The sequence below is a fragment of the Manihot esculenta genome, chromosome 15 (assembly GCF_001659605.2).
Source record: "Manihot esculenta cultivar AM560-2 chromosome 15, M.esculenta_v8, whole genome shotgun sequence".
In the NCBI taxonomy this organism is placed as follows: Eukaryota; Viridiplantae; Streptophyta; class Magnoliopsida; order Malpighiales; family Euphorbiaceae; genus Manihot; species Manihot esculenta.
In genome coordinates, this window is record NC_035175.2 from 10781733 (window position 1) to 10800301 (window position 18569).

Here is an 18569-nt window from a genome sequence, read left to right on the forward strand (position 1 = left end):
ATTTATATTGCATGAGGGGGGGTTAGGTATCATGGAAATGAATGAAGCATGTTTTTAAGGTGAAGAAGCTCTCCCTTCACCACCATGCTTAATTATTACTCAACACGTTTTCATTTAATTCTAATTTTATAGCTTGGTTTTGCTTTTACACTCAAAAACATACTAATTTAGTTTCTATTTTACTTATTAACCTTTTTATCATTATTTTAATATTGATTAAAATTATTTATAAATTGTTTAAGCAATTTTAGTATTATATTTTTATAAGGGTTTGAACTATGATTCAACAAAATCTACTCTTCCCTATTATTTTATTAGATAATGCCAAAAGATGTTCCATAGTTTTCTAAAACCTATTCCTCACGTTCACAATTGGGCAAGTCTTGTCCAAAGAGTCTTAGCTTTCAACTTTAAAAAAAAAAAAAATTCTATTGTTATTAATTAGTGTACATTCAGAGGTTTCAGAGGCCAGTCAAATGAAGGAATAATATATAAACACATATGCGTTGAGCTAATGTAATGCGTGTGAAAACAATTGGCTAGTCAGCCAGCCAGCCACCCTACCTATCCCCCAAGGAATCGCCACCTTTTCCCTTTTTTTTTTTTACCTAATTTAGAGAAGACACGTCATACACATAAAAATTAGATGAATAGTGTTTATATAGAAATAAAAATTAAGCGGATTTTCCAGGAGGTCTAAAACATCCTTGCCATATATATATTCGCAATCAGTTTGGGACTCTTACAAGCAGGTGTGCAAAGCCCAAAGTGTGATCTCTTTCTTTCTCCCGACCCCGTCCTTAAAGAACAAGGGTGTGAGTTTGTTTTGAAGATCAATGGAGGAACACGTCAAGAACAACAAACGTGGAGATGGCGATGTGGGTGGCGTTCCAATTCACAGCCAAGTCATGAAGATAAGGCAAGAATTCGAGAAGATCAAGCATCCGTCGCTGAAGCAAACAGAGATGAGACATGGTATATGGAAGATCACCAGGGAACGCTCGCGTTCCCCTCTGGGTTTAGCTGAGAGACCCATCTCTGTGGGCAACTAAAGGAACGTTTACCCACTATGGTGGAGAATTTTCTGCATAGCAGCAGATGATTATTAGGTCTAGGGTTCTTTTCCTTTGCTGTTCTTTATAGGTATATCACCTCTTCAGCCCCTGCCTCCAGTTGCTCTGTTTTTGGGGTTCACTGTACATGTATGTATCTTTGATCAAGGTAGGAATTATTTTTTCCTGCCATGTTTTCTTCTTCTTCTTTTTGGTTGTAACAAGAGAATCCATGGTGATTCACCCTCTTTACCAATTTTGACAGTTGTAACCTGGTAATCTGGTAAATCTCTCCACCTGAGTTTGCCTTTTGTTATTGTCTCTCCATATAAATTTATCTTTTTGCGAAACATTTTTATTTTTTTTAATACATCGCGAAATAGAGAAAATATATTTTATTCAGTAACAATTCTACACATGTATTGGGCACTGCGCACACTAGAAAACAAAACCTGCAAAAACACTGCAAAGCCTATAGACGTCTTAATCTCTTTTAGCCGAAGAGTGGCCATCGAGGGAGATGTTATTTTAGGGAGCAATTTCTTTCTCTACCTAAGGAGGCGAGACAGTTTTAGAAATCTCACTTGCCCTGCAACAACGATATCTGGGCTTCAACGCAAAGGACCTCTCGCCAAACATCTCCTAACAAGAAGAAAACGCCGATCTTTTATCTTCCTCTGGACTTGGGCAACATTCTACTTTTCTCTGTGTTTCACCATCAAGACTTACGTTGCTGCTATGACTTGGATACAAGTGTCGGACACTGAACATATATAACATATGACAACTGAACGGATATACTAAACATCAGCAATATAACTAAATATATACATGCACAATGTTAGACGAAACGAAACAGAATTAACAAAAACTTAAACAAAATACATCAGCAGAACTGCTACACATGGTGTATGAATGTCAACTCATGCAATTAAATAAGTTAGTTTCTTATTGGAACTCCATCTCCCGTGTGATATATCCCGAAATGCCCTTGTAAGCATGGATAGAATTAAGCCACATATGTTTTCAGCGTTTGCCTTCAAGTTTCTTCCATGTCTATAGTTCAACTCCATGGCAGATGAACATGAAACAATCAGAAAACGCCCATTAACCACCAAGCAATTTCTAGCAATCCAACATAATCTCCCTTTGTTTGTGGAAAAATTCTTACCCGCATTAGAGTATTTATATACTCAACCAATCAAAAGTTACCCTTGGCACTTGCAGTTCATTTTTAGTCCACCTTCCAGAGTTTAGGAAAAGCAAAAGGATGCACTTCAAACAATCAATGCAAGCATAAGAAAAGATATTAAGTTATTAGAACAATCCATGTAATAGAACTTGATTATAATATCAAATAGAACAAATAATGATTGGAGAGGCATAGGCAATATGTCAAAATTTTCTAGGAAGTAGATAAATTATGGAGGGACGCATAGTAAATAGTGAGATTGTAACTGTAAGATCAACAAGATTCAGCAATTATAGTCAATCATAATAAAAAAGACTCCACTTCTATCACAAAATTAGGTTTGAGTAGTGGTCATGTCCTTTGCTCGCAATGACTTCACCCTATTAGTGAGATCTCTCATGACGTCTATAATTATGGATTTCTTCTGGATTCTGAATTGGATGGCCAATTCAGTTGTGGCTGAAACACCCTGTTTCAACAAGGATTCGTCTTCCATCATTCTCGTGGGGAAGTGTCCCAGTGCAATCACACATAGAGCAATAACAGTACGAAAAGCAGCCACTTCATTTGCAATTCCAAGAGGAGCATTAGCTGATAAAGATTTGAGAGTGTCCAAATCATGTTTTTCAACTGTTTCCATGTCACTTGCAAGCAGTACTCTGAGGGCAGCCAACAGGCGTCCCTCTATTAGTTCCTGACCTCCCAAGGTTACCTGTTACAAAAAGATAATATTCAAATTGCGCATATATAGTTTAAACTTTAAAGATCTGTTGAAGTATTCGTTATGATTATGACAGATGGAAAACTGGTATCAGCTTACAGCTCAAAGGGCTCTAGGGGTTCTTACACATGAATTCTAGATTTCAGTAATATCTGTTATTTCTATCTTTGTAAATCTAAAGAAGTATTGGAGAACTCATTCCATCATCTTCATGCAGTGTTACTTATTTTCACTTCCTATCAAATGCTCTTCCCTGAGACGACAGGAAAAATATCCATCAATAAGCTAAATGCCAGCTTCCTAATCCACAAGCCGATTTGGATTGCATACAACTTCAGACTTTGACCAAATTCCCAACAATTGCTGATAGCAGCATGAAGATCGCTGATAATGCTATTAAGATGCTTTGGAAGAAGGAAAAGCATATAACTTCAGAATTGGACCAAATTCCTAACAATCACTGATAGCACTTGAGGATTGCTGATAATGCTATAAGGTGCGTTGAAAGCAAATAGAAAGACATAAAAACTTAGAGCCATAGGATAATAAATGAATCCCTTTATCCAATGCATTGTACATAAACAGGGAGGAGTACTGGTCCCATACATATACAAAGTGAATGGTTGAAAATGAAATAAATGATCATATTATTAAGAAGACGCACAAACCTTAAGAACAGGAGCTTCTCCATCCAAATTTAGCTGGCATAGAATTTGTTGTTGCCATGGAGTTGGGGAAGAGAAGTTAGGTGAAGATACCCCAGCAGCAATACTTGCAGCATCAAGAAGAGCTCCATCATATCTGAGCTCAATGCAGTCATAAGGGTTTGAAGGTATCACAAATCCATAATCCAATAGGAAAAGATCATTGTTTAAACATCCATAATTAAGTAGTATAAGATCTTCTTGTTTAACTGATGTCTCTGCCACAACCTGGCATGATAGAGTGTTCTTGTGAATTTCAACAGCAAACTTCATAGTGATTACTTCTCTTTAATCCAAAAGAAAGTATAACATATTGAAAAGTAAAACAAATTGGGATAAGTTACCTTTATAAGCATTTTTTCGTTACTTGGATCTTGTTCTTGCAAAATTTGTGCGTTTGGATTGAAGCTATGATTGCACATATCAATGATAGGAAGCATCATGGGGACATCATTATGAGTTCCGTCAGGGAGCTTTTTCCCATACAGACGGAATGCTCGAGATGAGACTGCTGACATTGCCCATCCAAGTGAGGATGCATCTACTTCTTGGCCCCCATAAGGGTCATCAATTGGTTTCAAATTTTCAATACTGCGTTTGACTTCTTGCTCAAAATCAAGAAGAAACCTACATCTTTTATTTACCTGGTACAGAAAAAGATCTCCTTGTTACATTCAATGCTAACTACACAATTTAGAAAGTCAAATAAGGGTGGGCATGTAAACACTCCAACAAGCTGCAACAAAAGAATCCAATGCAGGAACACAATGTGGGGAATTTGACCTTATGAAACTACAGAAGAGCCTATAATTGTTCTTGTTCGAATCAGTAATGAATAATGATGCATCATTTCTTGTTGTCAGACTATATTAACAAATAATGTGATCCATGTTAATTTCTACATGACAAGATTTTCTAGTTTCCTGCATAGCTCCTGGTCATTTGGAAATTTAGCTCAGAAGCAAATATTGGCTTTCAAGATGGTTGACTGAAATAGTGCTGATGATGGGATTGCACACCTATCTTGATCAATATCCACAGGAGAGGAAGTATGCTTAGGGAATGCTTTTTGTTCAAGGAAAAGAGGAAAGCAGAAAAAGTAGCTGCAGGTCAAGAGGGTTTGCAAGAGCAGTTCCTTTGGTAAGGGAATGGTTCAATGTGGAGTCTACAGATGAACATTTAGTTAATACAAGTTAAAGTGTTTGATGAGATGCATGGACGATAGATGAGGTTTACTTCCCATCTATAAGAAGTTGCTGCTTATATTATCTCTCTCAGAATCGAGATATCAGCTTCTGTTGAGATAACAAAGATAATGAGAGAGACAATCCAGACCACCTATAGTATGACAAAAGAGAAGGTTTAAGAGAAAGCACCAGAAGTCAGCACATTACAGAAAATGAGAGGTGGTATGGATAGGAGTCAAAACTTGTATCATGCAAATTCTTAGGCGTTAACCACAAGATCTCGAGAATTGAGACTTGAGACCTTAGTGTCATGCAGTATGATTAAAACTTTTAATTCTTGTCTTTGTGTATTGCTTGCTAAAGAAAAACAGAAGTACTGCAAATACCTGGTGAAGAAGGGGTGCATACTGCAAGTTCTTTATATCCTCTCCAGGGAAAAATATCGGTACACTGTATGTCTCAGGGAGATTGCTGATGTATGGCCACCAAAAGGATCCAACCTTTGCTCTTTCTTGCAGAAGCTTCAGACCCAATTTCATTGCCCATAGTTCCTCTGCCAAACGCTCCCACATGTCCAATTTACTCATATTCAAAAGTGTAAACAGCCTAATTTACAACACATGAAGTTACCAACCTATATTGAGCAAATAAAACCTACTTGACTTTGATAGTGTATTAGGATTTCAAAGAATCAGAGTTCCAGAGACTCATATAATACTTTCCATAAGAAAAATGATTAAAAAATTTAGCATTTCTTTTGGCATGTTAAAACAAGTTCTGAGAAAAAAAAATCCTCACTCATCTACTCATTTCACCATTGGCAAACTTGAACATGCTATTATCCACTTGAGATACAAGTACACCAATTCGTGAAACTGAAAAATAAATCAGAAAGTGAAAAAAGTGCAGTATTGGCAAATGTCAGACTTCTTGGCAATCATTCCTTTATCTTTTCAAGATCTTATGGCTTTGAGAAGATTCTTGCTATGCCTACCAAGCCTCAAGGAGACGGCGGATATCTAGTACAACTGTTTATTAAGCTCAGCATACGGACACAAAACTTACAGTTCTGTGTCTCTCACGATTCTAACAATATGGCTACAGGGAAACGCCCTTAGCCAATCAACTGTTGCTTATTCTTTAACACATACACCAATGAACCAGCCCACTATAAAACCAAAACATTTAGCATCACAGGGGCAACTTGAGCATCGCAATACTATTGAATGAATCAACGAACATGAACTGAGATACGAAGTAAAAGTTAATTGAATGACATAGAACCCACATTTGCACGTTGTGCTACCTGAGGACAAGAACTTCTGAATTTATATTTTTATTTTAATAAAAATGTCAATCAAGGATTCAATCTTTACTGCAGAATTAAGAAAAAAGATGCACCGTTAAATAAACGATAGGCAATTATTCAAATTATGACTAAGCAAAGTTGATTTAAGACCAACTCAAAAGCAACTCCACCTGAACGATTTACAAGAAATAAGCAAAGAACCACTAAAATTTGAAACAGAACCAAATCGTAAAACAAACTTAAATACATACCAGGAACTTTTTGAGCCAAATTAATCAACACAGAAGTAGCCCCATCTGCATTCTCGTATTCAAGAGGTCCAAATTTCAAGGGTATGTGATCAGGCAGAACAATAAGCTCAGACCCCTTTGGAATTGCTTGAGAGGCAATTAAACCGAAACCGTTGTTCCCCTCTTGCGATATCTTCACCGCCTCGTGCACGAAACCACCTTCACGCCTGACCCATTTAATGAGGTCTGGCGGGTGAGGAACCAGGCGCGAAGGATAAGAAGCAGTAACCGCAGCGGCGCATGTAAGCGGACGGCGGTGGATTAGAGAAGCCATTACCATCTTGGAGGCAGCCATGGTTGAGCACTAGTGCAGGGCTGCAGGTGCACAGACAAAATTTGTGAATTTGCTAGATTCGAGCTCTATCTTAGTTGGGCCGGCACAGTTAAGAGCTTTAAACTTTGCTGTTGATCATAAAACTTGGAGAAGCCCACCATAAATTCAGTAGCTGTTGATTTTGAGAATTTCATTAACAAATCTTAAAGCCTAATCCCAGTTTGAAAACATAATTAAGCAGGATGGGTTGGGGATGTCGATTAGCAGTCTTTTTCATGATCAAATACACCTCAATGCAGAATTTTGTTCTCCTAATATCCAAGTTAAATTCAATGTAAGGTTTCAACTTAAGAGAAACTTTGATTTAATTTTTTATCTATCATAAATCACATTATTTTTTAAAAATATAATTTATTTATTAATTTACTATTATATTTATATTGAATGTATTAAAAAATAAAATTCATTAATTCTAAAAATAATTTAATAATTTGAGTTGTTTAATTATAAAATATTAATGTAAATGGATAATATACTATAAGAGGCCAAACAATTTATTATTTAAGTTTTAATAAATATACAAATAGAATTAAATTTATTTTTTAAGATGAAAAATAATTTTTATAAGAAAAAATTTATACTATAAAAAAATAATAAAATTAATATATATATTAATTAATATATATATGGATGATCGCTAAATTTTTTTCGGTTGGGGTAAATTCGAATTCAAAAAAAAAATATAGATTCGAGACCCATTAGACTCTATTTAAGGTGAATCAGCCTCACATTGCACGTTTCAATCTAGTCAGGAGAGTCAGACCGGAGATATTTCATACACAAGTCCATCTTGAAAAAATCTAATTCAGTGATATGATAAAAGAAAAAAGAGCAGATCAACTCATCTTGCAGTTTCTATTCGTATGTGCGCCGAAAAAATTAAATGGTCGTCTAAGGAAAGAAAAACTCTGATATGATTCTGGATGACAACAGTTAGACGTCACTAACTAATAAAAGAAAAGAAATAAAAGGTGAGAAACGACTATTTTCCAAGTAAACTCGCACAGCATCTGAAAATTTTATTTTTTAAAATTTAAAGTTTCGTATATATACACTCTATAAAGTTTTAGCCGTATCTTAGCATAATTTCATAGTTAATTTATATAATAAATATTGATCATGAACACGCGCCAAGTGAAAGGCGTTGAATGTGGTTCCCGTGTTATTGGAGGTTTGAAGCAGCCATTTCATGGCTCAACTTCAGATAAACTCTATCCCATTCGTTCCTGCCTTACTAATTAAGATAATGAATCTGAAAAAAAAAACTTAATTTTATAAAAAAAAATTATCAGGTGCATGCTATTATTAATAAAACTTTCTATATCTTTAAAAACTCATTAAATACACATTAACCCATCCATTGAACTATTAATACCAAATAAATTAAACATTTAAAATTAGAGTCTTGGAATGTATTGGAATATATTTACCAAATGAATTAAATGATTAAAATGTTTAAGAAAATTAAATTTTATTTAATTTAAGGTCACCTGCTAATATTGGAAATAAGAAAAACGTTTTTAAATTCATCCTTTCTTAAATATAATAATCAATTTTATTTCAATATAATAATAATAATAATAATCAATTTAAGCACTGTTAAGCCCAACCTGCAGTGGATGGTCTTCATCACATCAGATCATAATTGACAAGTATTTGCTCACAAAAGAATTTTAAAAAATAAAATTAATATTAAGCAATAGTATTGCGACAAAATAATATTCACAAAGAGTTATTCCCAATAAAATCAAGCCAAGAAAAAAAAAATTAACGGAAACAATTAGAGAAAAATAGAAGAACTATTAGATCTCAGAAACGAGGAACAACCCAGAACCATATCTGATGCCGCCGCAACAACCACCGCCTCTTACCGTTGATTCATCCGAGACCATTAATGGCGTCCCATTTAATACCCACCGTCATCATGACCTTAAACTCCTCAAAATCGATCATCCCATCGCCGTCACTATCAACCCCACTAATCATCTTCCTGCACTCTGCAATGGAGCAGTGCTCGCCGAGGCTTCCCATCACTTTATGCAGCTCCTCGGCAGAAATCGACCCGTTTCCATCAATGTCATAAACAGAGAAAGCATCCTTCAAATTCACTAGAACATCATCAGTATCCATCCCTTGTGTGTTCAGCTCCACGAACTCTTGAAAATCGATGAACCCATCTCCATCAGCATCGAATTCCTTGATCATCTTCTGCAATTCCTCCTCGGTGGCCTGGTGGCCAAGGTTGGACATAATGGAGCCAAGCTCAGAGGAGGAGATCTTCCCATCTCCATTGACATCAAATTTCTTGAAAACTTGTTCTAACTCTTCAACCTGGGGTTTATATTTGAAGGACTGAGATCTCGATCCATCCAATGGAGCGGCAACGGCGGGTGAAGCGCCGGGAGAATTAGCTGATTTCTTTGATTTCTTGCGGTGGAAAAGAGCTCTAAACCCCATAACTAGAGGTGGGTATCAAAAAATCAAAGTATTTTGAGAAAGAAAATGGGAATTTCTGTGCAATGGAGAGGGAATGGAAAAAATTTATCAGTGTTTTGATGGAAATTGCTATTTTGGATGCTGAATTTAGGGATTGGAGATGGAGAAATTTTAGGCGTAATTGCACCACAAATATATTTAGAAGGTGAAAAATTCTATTTGGTTTGGGCTGTTTCCATGTGTTGTTGAATTCTTCATTTTCCTCTTGGGAGACGATGGAATTATAATGCTTCCACGTTACTGCTATCATATTATTATTTAAAATTTTTTAATTTAATTATTTAATAATATTAATATTCTATTTAAAATTAAATTGATTGAAGAAATCTCTAAATTATAGTGGATTAAATTTTATCATATAAGAATTCTTTTACTATTTAAATTGTTTGTATTGAAAACTTATCTTAAATTAATTTCTTTAAAAAATAAATAATTAGAATATCGTATCCCTAATAGTTACAATTTTTTATTTAAAAGTTTTTTAATTAAAGAAATTCTTAATTAAATTTTATGATTGAAGATGTTTTTTAATATTTAAATTCTATTTATTGAAATTTTATTAAAAAATAATGAATTAAACAAAAAATTCATATATAAAAATATAAAACTTAGTATCTTGAGAATTAAAATTTTATAATATATTATATTTAGAAATAAAATAAAAAAATTATTTAACTAAAATATTAATTTAATTTAATTATTATTATTATTAAATTTATATAGTTTTTTTTATCATTTTTATTTTATATATAATTTATACTATATATATATAAGTAAAAGAAAAGTAAATAATAAAATTGTTTAAAATATTTTATTTACTTCTATTATAATATCATTTTTTATTTTATATATAATCTATACTATATATATATATAAGTAAAAGAAAAGTAAATAATAAAATTGTTTAAAATATTTTATTTACTTCTATTATAAATTACTTTTATTTTGATTTAAATAATAAATAAATTTATTATTATTTAAAAATTTTAATTTAATTATTTTTTATTTAAATTTAATTTTAAAATATAATAACATTTATTCATGGTAATTTTTTAAATGTTTGTAATATAATAATCTTTAAATTAGATTATATCGATCATATCTTAAAATAATATAAACTCTATCATATTAATTAATTTTATTTTATTATAAGAATTTAGTAGAGATCGAAACTATATCAATATAAAATTTTAATATTTTATGGTATGAAAAATGAATTATATGAAAAATTTTATATTATAAGAATCTTATACTATTACCATGGAGAAGAAAATAATTTTTTTTAGAAAATATTTCAAACAATAACAAAAAGAGTCACTACAATTTCAGGAGGAATCATTCCTTATTATTGAATAATTTTTTCTTTTATCTGTCATTTTTATTATTATTTTAATAATATCAATAGAGTTTTATTTTATTTTTTTAGTGATATTTAAAGTTATTTTTTAATTATTATATTAATAATTAAATTTTTAAATATTTAATTTAATTTATTAATATTTTATTATTTCAATTGATACTTTAGGTAGTTTTTTATATGAAAAATAATTAATAATATTTATTTTTTTTAAATGAATATTAAAAATAGAGAGAGTAAAATCTGAAATTTTTTGAATTTACTTAAATGCACAAAATAATTAATAATATTTATTATATTAATCTTAAATTTATTCGAATTTATTATATTAATTATTCTATTTTTTGGAATGAGTGAGACTTTTTCATTTAATAATTATATTTGTAGAAAAATATTTTTTTATAATTATTTTTCACTAAATTTTAAAATAAATATTTTTTTATTCACTCTTCATCGCATCTATATTTCAATTTTATTACAAAATAAAAATTTAAATTTTCATAATTTTAGTTCTATGGAATGAAAATTAAAAAATGGAGAGAAAGAAAGAAAATATGGCGATGTAATATAGCTCATGATCTTATTAGTGAATTTTTGGCCTTTTACAATTAAAATCATCTTTATCTATGATTTTCTCACCTCCATAATCTAAAATAAATACAATGAATTTTTTTTTTTTTCTATATGTTCTTCATCGATACCTTTCTTTCTTTCATTTCCTCAGCTCTGAGATTTACATATGTACACATGGGCCTCCAATCCTCAGATGAGGCCCTAATTGGGCCTGAGAAAGATGGTGCCAACCATGGCAGTACAAAGCATCTCCTTTGTGGGCTGCATTTAAGGCCCTATTACCATATCAAATCAATAATGGAGCAGCAATAATAACCACAAATTCAGAACCAAAATAATTGATATTTTTATATTAATACTAAATATTAATTTCACCTTAATAGTTAAAAAAAAAAAAAAAAAGAAAAAGTCGTGGGTGAATTTTTGAAAGAAAATGCCAAACCCAGTTTGTGTACTTCCCATGGCATGAACTCAGGTCAAAGCGACCAAGAGAGACTTCCATCTCTGTTTTTACTGTTATGGTATCATTCTTCCTTCACCTTTCACCACTCACTTTTTCACAGAGATTATTAATATAATTTCAAGATTTTAATGAGAGTAATGAAAGGAAAAAATTATTTAAAATGAGTCTTATTTGAATTTATAATATGAATATATTTCTATATAAATAGAATTTAAGCTAGAATTTTCATGAGTAATGAAATAAATAATCAAATTGTTCCAATTTCCCATGTTGATTGAAACATGTTTCAGGAATTTTCCTCCGGAGTTCCAACACATGAATGTGATCAAATTTATACCTTGAATGTGCAGAGCTTGCAGTGTTATTCCAGATTTGATATTTTTTTTTTTAAAGAATCCCCAGAAAGGCCTAAACCGTGTTATGCTGGCTGTTGAGTTCAGATTAACAAAGTTAATTATGTAAGAAAAGAAATGGTCTTAATACCGACAGATAATTATTGGACAAATGTGTTGACTTTAAAAAAGAATCTCACATAACTTAACAGTAAACCTCCACATTATTGATTGCTCTCTCGAGTCCTCAAATGGGTGACCCCATTGGTATTATCTTCAATTCCAATTTCACCCATCATCCACAACACCTTCATCATCTTCACAAAGCCACCGCCACTAGCTTCTCCACTCCAAGAACTCCTTTTCACACCTGGCCTCTTTTTCTCCCCATTCGTGAAGAAGAAGCTGCTGTCTTTTAAGAGAAAGTTAGAATCTTTTAAGGATGATTACTTTTTTTTAGAGAGGACTGTAAAGGTTTAGTCTTTTACAGCTGGTCCTTTGCTCCGTTGAAGGATATATTAACCCATGTAACTTACTTTCTTCTTCCTCTTCTTCTTCTTCTTCTTCTCCTTTTTCTCTTTTCTAGACATAGAGATCTGAATCTGACCTTATGATGGAGCCAAAATCACTGCGCTTCATAACCCACCAATCTTTTTTCTTGGCCGTGCGATCAGGCGACCTTCACTCTCTGAAAGAGATTGTGGAGAAGCTGACAAAAGATGAGCCGTCTGATGGTTCCTCCCCGGTGTCTGATCTAATGGCTACACAAACTGATGCAGGGGAGACTGCGTTGTATATAGCTGCAGAGAATAATTTGGAAGAGGTTTTTAGCTATTTGATCAACTTTTATGATTTGGAAACTGTCAAGATCAGAGCCAAGTCTGGTATAGATGCCTTCCATGTTGCAGCTAAGAAGGGTCATTTGGGTATTATTCTGATTTTTTTGACTGCTTATCGGCTTCACCTTTTAATTTGATTCTTATTTATTGGTCCTTCTTTTAAAAATTATGAATGTTTTTAATCATACTTATTTGAGAATTGATCTAATTCTTCTTCTTCTTCTCTTTTTGTGTGTGTGACTTGATTTGTTTATTAGTTTTACTGAGCATATTTGAGGGAGAGGCTTGATGTGGAACTAGAGCTGAATGGAAAAAAGGGACCCTAAGTAATTTGAGATTAAGATTATTTGTTGTTTATGAAAGGGAGAGGCTAGAAAATAGTGAATCATTTGAGTCGTTTAAACTGGAAATTTGACTTGTATGCTTATTGGAAGTTAAATATCAAGCTGGAAGAAATTGACCCCTTTCAAGCTCCAGAGCTGTCAAGAGAAACTCTGCTCTCTGTAGGAAATTACTGCATTTATTTGCATAATAATCCTAGAGGGTTATCTGGTTATTTAGTGTTCTACAAGCCATTTGATTTGGTGTGTCATTGGCTGTTGCTTTCAGGTATTGTCAAAAAACTTTTGAGCATTTGGCCTGAGCTTTGCAAGTTCTGCGACTCCTCAAATACTAGCCCCCTTTACTCAGCAGCTGTGCAAGATCATTTGGATGTGGTGAATGCTATCTTAGATGCTGATGCCAGCTCAGTGAGGATAGTGAGGAAAAATGGGAAAACAGCATTGCACACAGCTGCCAGGTATGGCCTTGTTCGAATAGTAAAAGCATTAATGGACCGTGATCCGGGTATTGTCTGCATCAAAGATAAGAAAGGCCAAACTGCACTCCATATGGCCGTAAAGGGTCAGAGCACTGCTGCAGTAGAGGACATATTATTAGCTGATTCCTCAATACTAAATGAACGTGACAAGAAGGGTAACACAGCAGTGCATATAGCCACGAGGAAATCTCGTCCATTGGTAATTTGTTTAGTTATTTTGAATTATGCTGATTTTATCATCAACTTCTCTTCATTAGTTGTCACCCTCACATGCATAATAAGGCTACCTTATTTCTCTTAGTATCTATTTTGTGATATTAGTACTACTATTGAAGGAATCTTCTCCTTAATTGATCAAACCACCAAAGAAAGATACCCTATGAGTGAAGAAATAGAAATAGAAACATCATGCATGGTAAGATGTTGAAATCTCTTTACAAAATTTTCATGTTAGAATCTTTAATAACAAAAAATTATACTGTTTCTTATAACCTTGAGTCCATAATTTTATCTGCTTTTGAGGTTGCTAGCAATAGTGGACTGCTACTTGTCAAAATAAACCTTTTAATTGCATATCTTGGTGTATATGAATGTGATTCTCGGTTTATATTCAATCATCAAGATTCACTCGGCCTAATTCAAACAATCATCATGTTTCTCAGAAATCCCGGTTAAAATTGAGTTCTCTATTATGTGTAGAACCTTCTACGTTCTACCTTCGAATGTGCAACTCTGAACCTAACATTGAGGCACAATAGTAATAAATTAGCCTCTTTATCACTTGCTCTAGCAGCATGATTGTATTTTTGATCCTCCGACCACATGCTGTACTTATATTCTTTTCTTAATTTTTTTCAGATTTTAAGCCTTCTGCTAAGTTATACATCTCTTGATGTCAACGCCATCAATAATCAGCGTGAAACTGCAATGGATCTGGCTGATAAACTCCAATATGGAGATTCAGCATTGGAAATCAAGGAAGCTCTCACAGAGGCTGGTGCCAAGCATGCTAGGTATGTTGGTCAAGTGGATGAAGCAATGGAACTTAAGAGGACAGTGAGTGATATAAAGCATGAGGTCCACTCACAACTCATACAAAATGAAAAAACTAACAGAAGGGTTTCTGGTATTGCAAAAGAACTAAGGAAACTTCACAGAGAGGCTGTCCAAAATACCACCAACTCTGTAACAGTCGTTGCTGTTCTTTTTGCCTCAATTGCTTTCTTGGCTATATTCAACTTGCCTGGGCAATATATAAAGGATGGAAATGAAGCAGGGAAGGCAAACATAGCTGACAATGTTGGTTTCCGAGTTTTTTGCCTTCTAAACGCAACATCTCTCTTCATATCTCTAGCTGTCGTCGTGGTTCAGATCACCTTGGTGGCCTGGGACACTACAGCTCAGAAACAGGTTGTATCAGTTGTTAACAAACTGATGTGGGCTGCCTGTGCTTGCACTTGTGGGTCTTTTCTGTCTATTGCATTTGTGGTAGTGGGAAAAGGCAGTTCATGGATGGCTATAACAATAACCTTAATGGGTGCACCGATCCTTGTCGGGACACTTGCAAGTATGTGCTACTTCGTCTTCCGACAACATTTTGGAGCTTTTAAAGATTCGCAGAGGCGCATAAAAAGAGCTAGCGGAAGTAAGTCTTTCTCATGGTCAGTATACTCTGCAAACATATCAGATATTGAGGACTACAACTCTGATATGGAGAAGATATATGCTTTGTAAACACTGCATTCAGCAGTAAGACAGTACTTGGAAAGAAGATATGTGCTTTCCATTATGATCTCTTTGCTGTTGATATTGGCAGTGAACTATCCTTCCCAGCCAAAGAAGGAAAAGAAAAGAAAGAAAGAAAGAAAGAAAATGGTTCTATTTCTGGATTTTAGGGCTTTGCAAGCATGAGTTGCCTGGTTTTTCTTCTGTATTGTAATTGTTTACAGAAGGTTGACGAATGTATAATTTTGTATATGTTAGTTCTTGTAACTTGGTCTCCTGTTTATGTATGAAATGCCAGTATCACCTCATCTTGCCACATCGTACTATCCTGATGCCATTTGGGATTTGCTCACAATCCGGATTCCAGTTGGTACTTTATCCCTTTTTTTTTATTTCCTTGAGATTTTAGCTCATGTTTCGATTCAAGTTCTAGATAAAGTTACTGGTATTAAATTAAGAGTGCTTGGATGGACTGGAAGGTGCCTTTGGATTCATAATAAAAGATAAGGACATAGCCACTTAACCCGATTGATAAAAGAATGACAAATGTATTATGAACAGTATTTTTTTTGAACGGAAAAGCTGATAGAATTAAATTAATTTAAAAAATTCAGTTTAATTTTTTTATTCATTCTGATTTAATTTTTAATTTTAAAAATTTTAATTATTTTAATTTGATTTAATTTTAATAAAAAATTTAAAAAATCAAATTAATATTATATTATATTATATTATTTTTAATAATATAAAAAAATTATATAAAGAAATTAAATCATATTAAAGGTAAAATATTTTAATTTAATTTTAAAATATTAAAAATAAAATGTAAAAGGTAAAAAATTAAACTAATCAAATCGAATTAGATTGGTTCAATTTAATTTAATTTCTAATTAAAATCAATTCAATTTAATTTTTATAAATATCAAAATTTTAACTTTTAATTTATTTAATACGATTTAATTTCAAATCGAATCAATGGAATACACCATTTAGCATTCATATAAAAATGTTCAATGGCTAATATTTATACTAAATAGCTATGCTCTGTTTTTTTATTAAATATGATTGATATTGTCATTGGTACCTTTATTTTTTTTATGATTTAAATAATTATTTTATTAATAATTAAGTGTTATGATTTAAATAGTTATTTTATTAATAATTAATTGCCAGGACTGATTGCTTGCAATTAAAATTTATTATTTAAAACTCGTTTTATTTTAATATGCATGCATTTCGTAAAAATGACATTTTTTTTTCATTTTTTCATTTTTCATTGTTTTTATACTTTTAGGTTATTATTATTTTTTTAAACAATATTATTAAAGGAAAATAATATTTTAATATATTATATTTTTAAAATAGTTAGAATATATAAGAAAGTTGATACTTTAAATTGAAGAAAACAATCATATAATTTAACCAACAAGAAATATATATATATATAATATTATTTTAAAATTATTTTAAGATTAAATTATATATTTTTATAAATTTAAAATTAATATCTAACGATCAAATTCAAAAATTTATTTAATATAAAAATATATTAAATTAAAATAGTGAATAATTCATATAAAGTGCAAATAAAATAACTAGTGAAAAGTTGAAAATATACAAAAGTAATTTCAGTATTATAGGTATTTATGTCAATACGCCTGATTATCAAAAACACTTTGGCTGAAATATCTATTGTTTATGATTAGGTCTTATAAGATTTGAAAATAAGAGAAAAGATTATGATTACAAGTCAGTTATAATTTTTAGGTGTCTATTCCTATAAAAATTGAATATAAATTTATAATTCATATTAAATTATTTAATTTAAAAAAATTACTATTTAATTTTTCAATTTTAAAAAAATATATTAAAAAATTCTTAACATATTAAAAAATATACTAATTAGTCTCTATTAATTTTAACTGTTAAATATTATAAAAAAATTAAAATATTACTCATATAAAAAAATTAATTAATAAAATTTTTAAAAATTTAAAAAATCAATTAATATATTTTTTAAAATTATAAAAATTAAATAATAAAATATTTAAAATAAAATTAAAAAAAATATTAAAAATATTTTAATATATTTTTTAAAACTAAAAAACTAACTAATAAATATTGCCTAAATAATAATTTTCGTTTGATTTAAATGTTAATCAATTTGCAGAACACACCGGCAATTTTGTATGAGGGCATAATGGATGATTTCTTCTTTTACTTTACCCGACCTCAATAAATATTTTATTATGTTTAAAGTTTTAATTTATTTAATATATTTATATATAAATATTATTTTTAATAAATATTACTAATATTATGTTTATAATTTATATTTTTATATATAATTTTTTAAATAAATAATTTTATATTGAAAAAGTTAAAAAAAAAATATTGTGGGGAAACTAGTCACAACTTCAAGAAGAATTTTCACTTATGGGGAGATGGAAGGAAAACACGCAAAAAAAAAAAAAATCGTAAGCATTAACTTCTATATTTTTACAATTTTTAAAAATTAAATAAAATCTATTAATTAGAATTATAAATAATTGGTGCAAAAATAAAATAATTAGTAAAAATTTAAAATTATACTATAATTATTTATTTATATATTCCATAAATACAAATAGACAACATATCCATATAAAAATATATTTTGATTGAAATATTTTTATTTATTAATTTAAAATTAATTGATCAAGAAATTGATTGATGATTAATTATAAAATTTAAAAAAATAACGAAATAAAAAATTTTAATCTAAAAATATAAAATAAAATATTATAATCGTAATTATTTTTTATTATAATTTAAAATATATCATCTAACCCTATAAAAATAAAACATATGATTTTATATCATTTCATTCATTAGTTATTATGATTTCTCATAAATCATAATACTTATTTTTTTATTATTCAGTTTTTGCTTTTTGGACTAATATAGCTATCTCTGGTGAGCTCCACAGTCAGTAGTTGTACAGTCAGTAGTTATAATTATTGATGCTTATATTGCTGATTTTATATATTACGTTGGAGGTGTATTTGATGAAAAAATTATCAGATTTATGATTATCTTGTACCACTGATAATATGAATAACACAAATTATATTGTATTAGTAATTGGGTATGTTACTGCTATTTTTTCATCAAGAATTCATGGGGAATTCAATGG

The 18569-nt window shown here is 30.9% G+C and overlaps 3 protein-coding genes across 3 annotated transcripts; 1 reads left to right on the forward strand and 2 right to left on the reverse strand.

Moving 5' to 3' along the window:
• Positions 1 to 2445: 2445 nt before the first annotated feature.
• LOC110602399 (actin-histidine N-methyltransferase) lies at positions 2446 to 6841 on the reverse strand. Its single transcript, XM_021739900.2, has 5 exons — positions 6417 to 6841; positions 5243 to 5409; positions 4014 to 4313; positions 3634 to 3897; positions 2446 to 2956 (listed from the first exon to the last, which is right to left on the reverse strand). Exons 1-5 carry the CDS (start codon positions 6748 to 6750, stop codon positions 2579 to 2581), a joined length of 1443 nt encoding a protein of 480 aa, XP_021595592.1. The 5' UTR covers positions 6751 to 6841; the 3' UTR covers positions 2446 to 2578.
• Positions 6842 to 8460: 1619 nt separating this feature from the next.
• Positions 8461 to 9493, reverse strand: LOC110601246 (probable calcium-binding protein CML25). The gene has a single exon (XM_021738312.2). It carries the CDS (start codon positions 9244 to 9246, stop codon positions 8668 to 8670), a length of 579 nt encoding a protein of 192 aa, XP_021594004.1. The 5' UTR covers positions 9247 to 9493; the 3' UTR covers positions 8461 to 8667.
• A 2744-nt stretch (positions 9494 to 12237) lies between these two features.
• On the forward strand, positions 12238 to 15710 carry LOC110601717 (ankyrin repeat-containing protein At2g01680). Its single transcript, XM_021738978.2, has 3 exons — positions 12238 to 12936; positions 13459 to 13868; positions 14528 to 15710. Exons 1-3 carry the CDS (start codon positions 12621 to 12623, stop codon positions 15401 to 15403), a joined length of 1602 nt encoding a protein of 533 aa, XP_021594670.1. The 5' UTR covers positions 12238 to 12620; the 3' UTR covers positions 15404 to 15710.
• The last annotated feature ends 2859 nt before the right edge of the window (positions 15711 to 18569 follow it).

Bases quoted from the DNA above. Each gene is read 5' to 3' on its own strand.
- LOC110602399 (XM_021739900.2), bottom strand. From the start codon at position 6,750: ATGGCTGCCTCCAAGATGGTAATGGCTTCTCTAATCCACCGCCGTCCG. The intron at 5,410-6,416 runs GTATGTATTTAA...AGCGTTTGGCAG, and splicing joins TTTGGCTCAAAAAGTTCCTG to AGGAACTATGGGCAATGAAA. The intron at 4,314-5,242 runs GTATTTGCAGTA...TTTCTGTACCAG, and splicing joins ATGCACCCCTTCTTCACCAG to GTAAATAAAAGATGTAGGTT.
- LOC110601246 (XM_021738312.2), bottom strand. From the start codon at position 9,246: ATGGGGTTTAGAGCTCTTTTCCACCGCAAGAAATCAAAGAAATCAGCT.
- LOC110601717 (XM_021738978.2), top strand. From the start codon at position 12,621: ATGATGGAGCCAAAATCACTGCGCTTCATAACCCACCAATCTTTTTTC. The intron at 12,937-13,458 runs GTATTATTCTGA...TGTTGCTTTCAG, and splicing joins AGCTAAGAAGGGTCATTTGG to GTATTGTCAAAAAACTTTTG. The intron at 13,869-14,527 runs GTAATTTGTTTA...AATTTTTTTCAG, and splicing joins CGAGGAAATCTCGTCCATTG to ATTTTAAGCCTTCTGCTAAG.